The following is a 9,419-nucleotide window of genomic DNA, read 5'->3' as shown; positions in this document are numbered from 1 at the left end:
TCAAATTTTAGTATATTATAGCTGGGCCCAAGGCCTTTCAATTAGTATCAAACTTAAGGTATCCCGACCAGTCTGAGCCGAGCAAGAAGGGGTTAAAAATTCATTTTTCGAATGAAAATATCTCCGGTTCTAATTATCGGAAAACCGGAGTGTTTCTAAATGCATCTTTCTTTGCTGTGTCCCAGTTAGTCTTGAATAATCTTTTCTGATTTATTCAAGACTTTTTTGCTGTTGGAATCCATGCAGGTGTGTTTCGGCTAAAATATAAAATCTGGATTATTTTCGAAAGGGAGATTTCAATCGGTTAATAAACAAGCCCGGTCAATTCTGTTATACACACGGCTCTTCGTTATCCGGCTGACTGGGGGACAAAATGACATTTAGGTTTTTGAATGATCAACGGTTTTTATATTTTGTGCTGTGTGAATTTATTTTCTGTCTGACAAAGTACAAGAGAATTTTCTTCATGGTATGCTTATGTTCCATTTTTTATCACAATTATGTATTAAAAACTTCGATACAATGATATTAATGCTTTAATTCACACTGCAGAAACTTCATGTTTAGCAAAAATAATTTTGAATACATCAACCGCCAGTGTTTGGCAGCTGTCACCCGGATAACGAAGTGCCGGATAACGAAGAGCCGTGTGTAGTAAGGGTCAGGGTACATTGGGAGTGGAGTAGGGACGGATGAGATCTACCGTTCGAAAGGTCTCGATCTCAGATACAATAAACAAAAATTTCATCAAAGTCGCTTCATAAACACTGAAAATGCATTCCAGTCAAAATATTTACGATTTTATTTAGCTCAGGTAAGGGAACATCGGCGGAGGAGTGCGACGTGCGACCCACCGTTGGAAAGGTCTCGACATCAATTACAGCATTACTAAAATTTAAAGATAAAGCATTGTCTATTTTACGAAATTTTCGAAAATCGATTTTTTTTCATTAAATCGGATGAAAATGGAGTTCAAATAGTTGTAGCACTTAAGGAATTTTATCCAGGGGAACGCCTGAAATTGGTGTTTTTCTTTTGCTGAATTTTTTTGTGACTGCTGATCAATCGATCAATATAAAAATTTCAAGGGTTATTACATGTCTTGAGGAATACAAAAATATTTTTTATTTCAATTTTCAATACAAAATGGCGGCCTTAATAAGAGCGTTCGAAAACACCAACGTTTTTCAAATTCTGACAATTAGAACAGAATGTATGATCATCTGAAAATTAAATTTTTAACCCCTTCTAGTTTGGATCAGGAGAGTTGAGGGGACTTAAGTTTTTTTTTATCGAAAGGCCTTAGGCTCTGCTATAACATACTAAAATTTGAGACCGATTGTTAACATAGGGGCTAAGTTGAAAACAAAATTTGAGGCTGTTTCAAAATAAGGCAAGGTGCTGGATCTAACCGCCCATCGATACTTATGCCCAGCACACAATAACTTTTGTTTGTATTGTTTTCAAAATTTTCTGTAAAAGCGAGCGAGATGACTATATCGATGTTTCATTCACTCTCATAGAAAAGTCAAAAACATGTTTACAAAATAAAAGTTATTGTGCGTTGAACATTAGCCTTTGCCGAAAATCGCTAGATATCACTCTCCCTTACTGTGTTATTACACTTGCACATTAAAATTTTAATTTGATTCACATTAATTGTCGCTGGTGGCAGTCCAAATGTGTAATTTGTGTCTTTGAATCATTTTACAGTGCTGTCTCGCTATATGCACAGTTTGGGTACTTTTTTTGACAGTTCTCTCTCTGAATATGCACAACTTTTTTTGAAATTCCCAACCTTCCCAACGGGTTTTCTCCTTCTTTTAATAAATTATTATTTTTTTATTGTTCTAGAATTTCCCGTGTTATTTTAACTATAATATGAGACAGAAAAAATAAAATTAAGATAATTAAAAACGAGAAAAATTAGTTACCAAGAAAATAATTTTCTTTATTACTTTGTCAAAATGTAAACAAATTGATTTTGAATGCAATCGACACAAAAGCTGTGCATATAGAGAGACAGAACTGTATATTCAAAATTTGATCTATTTGTTGATAAAAAGGTAGACTTGGCCCGCAAAGTTTGATATAAATTGATTTATAGCATTAACTCTTTCGCGTCATAAGGGTCATATATGACCCGGGGAAAAACAATTTTTTTTACTATTTACATTAATTGAAATCTATCTGTTTGTGCACGACATAATAATAGAAGGATGTAAGATTCTTGGCTAATTTTCTCAAGACTCCAGATATTTAGGAAAAGAAAATATTTGAGATAAAAAATCACTAATTTCGAACTTTGTGAAATGACTTTTCTTTTTCAAAATTTCTTATATTAATTTATTTTTTCAGCAAAAAGTTCTTTAGAAACACAAAATAGAATATCCAAAGATTGTATATTGCATATTTTGATATAATAAATTACTCTCAATTTTCCAGAAAAGCGTGTAGAATTTTCCAGGTCATATATGACCCTATTGTCGACAAGGGTAAGTTACCCTTGTCGACAATAGGGTCATATATGACTCTATTGGGGGGGTAACAGTGTTTTCGTTGTTTTTCTTTGTGAAATGCAGGTGGGACATCTTGCTCCTGGACATTTCATCTTATATCTGATGAATTATAACATATTTTGCAATATTTTAGAGTATTCTGTAAGCGTCCCATATTGTGCAATTGTATTGTGAGTGAATAAATATGTAGATAAGTTTATTTTTGCCAAATACCACTCAAAATATTGTGACAGTGACTGTTCAAGGGATTACTCAGGAAGATTCCTTGAACACCAGGAGTACAGTGTTCATCAAGACAATCCAGTTTGCCATGGTTTTGGCCAAATTAATGACTTGAAGCAAAAAAAAAACTCTTAAAAAGCCCATGATATAGATTTTGAAAATGGTATGTACACTTCTCTTGAGGACAATAGGGTCATATATGACCCGGGGGTTTTCCGAGTTTTTACGCAATGGAACATTTTTTTCCTCTCTGAACTATTATATTTGATCATAAAGCATTAGGAAAAACTCAATTTTACATGAATTCACTTGCTGAATAAAAGTGTGACGCGAAAGAGTTATACGACGAACGAAATGGGACGTCCATGAAATATCGATTTTTAGTGCTTACCATATTTGCGATCTAGAAATCAAAAGATGTTTACGTCTTTATCCAACGTTTGAACGTGATCTAAGGAGGCTGCATTTCACCTCGTACCACAAAAGCTGAGATTGTAAAGAATCTTGGCTAAAAAGAAAATACTGCATACACTCAAAGTTAATCTCATTCACTAAAAGAAAAAAAACAAGACATTTTTTTTATTCAGACGACCCTAGATGGGCCGCGTTTATTTCAACCAACATCTTCCACTTGAGCTGTTGAGTTTTGGGAATCCTTTTTTTTAGAATCCACCGCCACCTCCCCATGAAGCATTGACTGTCTCTTCCTCATTCCAATCCTCCGTGACGGCTGTTGGAGGCACAACTGGCACCTCATCGGCCCAGTTGGTGGTCTCCTGATCAACAGGTTCAGTACCCTCGTGGATGGTCTCGGTCTTTGGAGGTGGCAGAAGTTCCTTAACAGCAGCCTCATCCTTCTCAGCCTCCTCGGGATCGCGGTAGAAGAACAAATCCACTACAACATCCCACTTCTTCTCGCGCGAGATCTTATCCCGCAGACGCAGCACCTCCCTAGCCAACATCCACCACATCAGACCAATGGAGTAGATGGACTTGGTGTTGCACGGAATGGCAATGTCCACGAAGCGCAGAGGGCTATCGGTATTGCAGAAAGCAATAACCGGGATGTTCACGTAGGAAGCCTCAATGATGGGCTGATGATCCGTGGAAGGATCAGTCACCACCAACAAACGAGGCTCACGGAAAGCCGGCTGGATCTGATTGGTGAAAGCTCCAGGAGTGAAGCGTCCGGCAATTGGAGTGGCTCCGGTGTAGTTGGCAAACTTAAGGACAGCACGCTGTCCAAAAGGACGCGATGAGATCACGTAGACCTTTTGAAACAAGTTTTTTTTTCATTAGAATTTCCGGAATTAAAAAAAAAAGATATATAAAGTATTTCTTGTGGGAATTATCAGTGGAGTAAAGGATCATCATTTAATTTCAGATCCGAAAGATGTAAGCATCATTTTAAGTAATTCCAGTATATAGAACCTATGAATAGCATTTTATTCAAGAAAGGCATTTTCGCTTAACAGTTTTATTAATTCAAAGATGAAAAGTTTAAAAAAATAAACGAAATACAGAGGCGAAAGCAAAGAACACATAGCAGATTTGGAAGCGTTCAGACCGAACATCAAAAACTTGGGGGCTCGTTTTGTCTATTTCTAATTTTTTCAACTTCTTCGAATTAGTGGAACACTTTATGAAAACAACTTAACTTCCGAATGAAAAGAATTCTTTTAATTCTCTTCAGAATTAAATTCTCTCCCAGTTAAACCTAAATGGTCTTTAACCCTTTTAGGACGATTGGAGCACCGGTGTCCCATAAAGAAAATAATTTTTCTTGACTACCTAAAGTTATTTTTTTTCTTATATTTGTACATAATTGTAAAGTAGAAAGTTGAAGGAATCTAGGATATTTTTTGCAAGTCTCCAGGTATTTGCTAAATAGTAAATTTTTAAGCTTAAAAATGACAAATTTTTAAATTGTCCTAATGAAAATTAATTTTAATTATTATTTATACTTCCAATTTTTTATGCAAAACAATTTTGGAAAAAGAAACTACAATACTCAAACATAATATTTTTCATTAAGAGATATCGACTTCCGGTCTTCGACGACTTACCCCCCCCCCCCTCATAGTTGGACCTTATCTCGGACGATCTGTTTTGTTTTATCTCCTAACCCCCCTCCCTCCAAAACCATATTTTTTCGGTTTTTGCTGAAATTGTCCCATGCTTTTCAAATAATTTTTGGATATATTGTAGAAAGTGCAGATGAACATTTCGATCAAACATACTTATGACTGGAAAATTCGCCATTTTGAATTATTGAAACTTAAAGGTGAACATCCTATAGCCAACGTCCGCAGCAATTCCACTGGATTTCCAGCAGCCTTTTCTGCCATATCCGCTGATTTTACCGCTAAAAATCTGCGTGGAATTCCCTGGATTTCACCGCTCAAAATCCGCGTAAGATTCCGAGATGGAATTTGACGCTAAATTACCTCCGACTGTTCCATGGACGTTTGTGGAACTCTGTATAGGACCGTCTAACAAGAAATGTCCGCGAGTTTCCATGGACTTTTCTCTGACGAATATTTCCACGGCTTTTCCTATGGATTATTTGCGTATAATCGGCAGTCAGCCCGTTAAAAATTTAGAAAAATCCTCTTTATTTCCACGAAATTCTCCGTGGAAATTTCCATGCAACGGCCTTAGAGGCTTCCGTGGTTTAATATTAGGGAATTCCACGACTTTTCCAGTGGATTTTTTAAATATATTTTTCTTCAAAATAATTCCAAAAATTGATTAAAAATTTCGTGGAACTTTCTTAGAGAATTTCCAGAAAAAAAACATCCACAAATATGGACGATCAGTGCCAATTGGCAGCTTAGAACTTGGAGATTGTTCATCTATCAGACGAACACTCAATTGTTCTACTTTGAATTGAAAATTGCTACCATATCGTTCATTTGAGTATGTCTAGCTCGCAAGAATTATAGCGTTAGGGCGAAAAATAATTGCAGATTTTTCGCGCTTACATCCATGGAGTCTTGGTCGGAAAGATATAAGAAAATATACTCAGAATATTCGAAGGAAATTTTGAATCAATTTCCAGGGAATGCTCTCAGATATGTTGTAAGAAAATTCCTGGGACTTTTTTTTTCAGGAAATCCACGCGAAAAAAAGCTGATAACTCCGCAGAATTCCAAGCGGAATATTAGCGTTTATTTCCACGGAAACTCTCGCGGAAAAATAGAAGACAAATTCCAGGGAATTTTCCGTTACTGTGAAACTTTGCGGCCGATCGGCTACAGGGTAACTTTGAAGAGCTCATTTTTTAACCGATTTGCTTAAATTTGGATTTTCTGGATAGTGAAATTTCGAACCCGACTATGTCAGTCCCAATCGATAAGGAGTTGGTCAAGTAATCGTAATTGATTTTTGTTTGATTATCCCTTTTATTTTGTGCATAGACATTGTTACTAATGTCAAAAACATTGTAACATGCACACTTCCTTACCAATTATCTACGGAATTGATTTATAATTCGTGAATCAATTTAATCGGTAATAGCTCCGGCACAGCTTTCCGAATAAGAAAAATTCATAAAATCGATATTCAGATCACTTTCATTCTCAAACTTTTTGCATAGTCCATCCCACTCTTTCGCACTCTTCTTCTTCTTTTAAACATCAAACCAAATTTAATTTACAGTGCCCGCTTTCTAATCCGGATCGCAGTAATCCGGACAAGTTCTCGACGGTTACATTTAAAATACTTTTGAGGTTATTTATGCATGTGTGTTCAGCAATAAGAATGAAATATCCTGTGATTTTTTTTGTTTAATAAATGAAGTATAATAGAATAGACTTCTCCAATTATGTCTTTTTAATCTTCTTTAAAAGTTTTATTCTAATTCTACAAAAAATCTTGTAGGGTGGAGTCTACACTTATGGATGTCGCACACACTTATGGACAACACAAAAATCTTAAGTTATTACATTAAACAGATTTCGAAAAATCAGAAAAAAATGTTATTTACATCATAAACTAATAATTTTATAACTTTTCGAAATCTGTTTTACGTAAGAACTTAAGATTCTTGCACGCTGTCCATAAGTGTATAACATCCATAAATGTAGACTCCACCCTACTATATTTTCGAGACGTTGAACAAATTCAAAAAATCCATCCGGATTACGAAATGGACATCTGTCATTTTGTCTCCCAATCATCCGGATTACAAAGCGGGCACTGTAGTTCAATCTAATTTTGAGAGCGAAAGGGTGAGACAAACAAAAACGTTTGAGAATGAAAGAGATAGTGAATTTTATTTTCATGAAATTGTCTTGGTCAAGGTGTGCCGGAGTCACAATAAACCGTTATTCACTCAAAAATCATGCGAAAATTTAATTCCCGGACAGCTTTAATTCGTGAGTTCGAGTATTTAACAAAGCTTGGACGCTTTAAAAATTTCTCAACTTCTGTTACGATTTTTGAATGAAGCAAATGTGCTCGAATTTACCATGGATTTTCTTAGGTATGTTCGGATTACAGTAGACTCTCTTAATTTCGGGCATTTGGGACCGAAATGTCACCCGAATTTGAGCATATATACTTCCTTCGATAATCACAATCGAACTTCAAAAATGTCAACAAACTCTTTTCAAATTTAACTGCTGCCCGATGTTCTGAATTAGCGAGTCTATTTAAAAAAATCATTGCATTTCAGTTTTACCGAATCTTTTTGTAATTCGGGTGACTTTGATTCCAATCCCAACCAGAGGGCACAGCATTCTAATACATTTTCCGTACAAAAATCTGGTATATTTTTTTTTTATGTGGTTTTTTAGTTTTAGTATAAAACCAAATGCAATCATTTTAAAACTTTTATCAAATGAAAGAGTATCTAATGTTATGTTATTAGCACAAAATTTATAATGATTGCATGAGGATAATAGTTCCTAAAACCTTTATGAAAAATACGTAAAATTCGCAATTTTTTGAATTTTTCTGAAAAATTTTTTATCTGTAACGGCGTTATCACACTTGCACATTAAAATTTTAACGTGATTCACATTAATTGTCGCTTGTGAGCGTCCAAATATGTTATTTCTGTCTTTAAGTCACTTAATATTTGGGGTTTTTCTATTTATTGATAAAGAAGTGGACTTGGCCTGCAAAAATAAGTTTAAATTTACCTAAAGCATAAATATTTTTCACATTAAAAAATTAAAGAAAATCGTATTTTTCGCATTAATGCTATAAATCAATTTATATCAAATTTTGCGGGCCAAGTCTACCTTTTTATCAACAAATAGATCAAATTTTGAATATAAAATGATTCAAACACACAAATTGCGCATTTGGACTCTCACCAGCGACAATTAATGTGAATCATATTAAAATTTTAATGTGCAAGTCTGATAACACTGTAACATTAGTAAAATTTTAAATTCAATAAAAATATATTCTCTGTGATGTGCCTACCATTTCGTGTTATATTTATTTTTGTGGATTCTAAAGCTTAAAAATTATAAAGAATTTAAGAAAATTTTACTATTTGTGAATTAAAATGTTCCATCCGTTAGGTAATCATCCTAGATCCCTACTGACTGTTTTTTTTGTTAATTTACTGTTTTTCCTGAATCCAAGAATATTTATTAGCACATAAAATTGGCGATAAAAGAAGTTCTAAATATCTCCAGGGTTTAGCTTGAGTTTGAGAGCTTTAACAAGGGTTTCAAGATTAATTCCTTTATACACTGAGAGAAATCCGAAAAAGTTAAAATAGCATTCCGGAAATGTTAATTTTACCCTGCAGTATTGATCCAAAATCGGTGTAAATATTACCCTTTTTTAGGTGTATTAGGGGTTAAAGTTACCCTTTTTATGTTAATTTTACCCTTAAAAAGGTGTAAAATTAACATTAAAAAATGTTGATATATTTTTACACCTAAAAAGTGTTAAAGTTATGAGGAAAAAGTTAATCGCACACTTTTTTTCTCAGAGTGTAAGAAAAATGCCTTAATTCCGTGAAAAATTTAAAATATTTTTTTTTTTGGGGTATCTTGGGTTAATTTTTTTTTGAGAATTCAAGAACTATTCAGTGATTCTATAATCTGGATTTTATTAGGGCATGGTAAGGTGATAAAATGGTATCTTACCTCGGAAAGATGTTCAATGGCAGCGATAGCACGTGCAGCCAGGAGGAGTTTCTCCCAAGTGCGCCCCAAATTGATGATGTGGACACCATCAGGACGCCTTTTGAACACGTACTGCTCCATCTGCAAGCAAAGAACATCCCATTAGCACAGAGCCTCCGGATGGTTTCCGGGAGGATTAACTAACCTGGAAATTGACCTTCTCGGAGCCCAAGTGGGTGGTAGCGGCCAACATCTTGGTCACATCGTCCTCTTTGAGGGACAAAATATCAAGTCCTCCAGACATTTCGACGTAAAAGTGAGCAACGGATACCTAAAATCGAGAGAAATTGTCAGCCCCTCGATGTGAAAGTACCAGACAATCCACGTGGTGATGGAAATTATTGAATAAACTGAGAAAATTGGGGAATGAGAAGAATTTTGTTGAGGATATTGGAGGAGTGATGGTATTTGGATGATTATAGGGCATTTTTCAGGGAGGATTATGCAAAAAATACAGAAAAAAATTGATAAAAACTGAGGAGATTGCACTCACGTCTTGCTGAAGCCGCTGGAACTACGAACAAAA

The 9,419-nt window shown here is 34.9% G+C and overlaps 1 protein-coding gene across 1 annotated transcript; it reads right to left on the bottom strand.

Moving 5' to 3' along the window:
• Positions 1-3,310: 3,310 nt before the first annotated feature.
• On the bottom strand, positions 3,311-9,402 carry LOC129805890 (40S ribosomal protein SA). Its single transcript, XM_055854126.1, has 4 exons — positions 9,387-9,402; positions 9,039-9,164; positions 8,855-8,974; positions 3,311-4,012 (listed from the first exon to the last, which is right to left on the bottom strand). Exons 2-4 carry the CDS (start codon positions 9,135-9,137, stop codon positions 3,404-3,406), a joined length of 828 nt encoding a protein of 275 aa, XP_055710101.1. The 5' UTR covers positions 9,138-9,164; positions 9,387-9,402; the 3' UTR covers positions 3,311-3,403.
• Between the last annotated feature and the right edge of the window lie 17 nt (positions 9,403-9,419).

The sequence above is a fragment of the Phlebotomus papatasi genome, chromosome 3 (assembly GCF_024763615.1).
Source record: "Phlebotomus papatasi isolate M1 chromosome 3, Ppap_2.1, whole genome shotgun sequence".
Taxonomy (NCBI): Eukaryota; Metazoa; Arthropoda; class Insecta; order Diptera; family Psychodidae; genus Phlebotomus; species Phlebotomus papatasi.
This window is presented reverse-complemented; position numbering and strand designations above follow the sequence as displayed.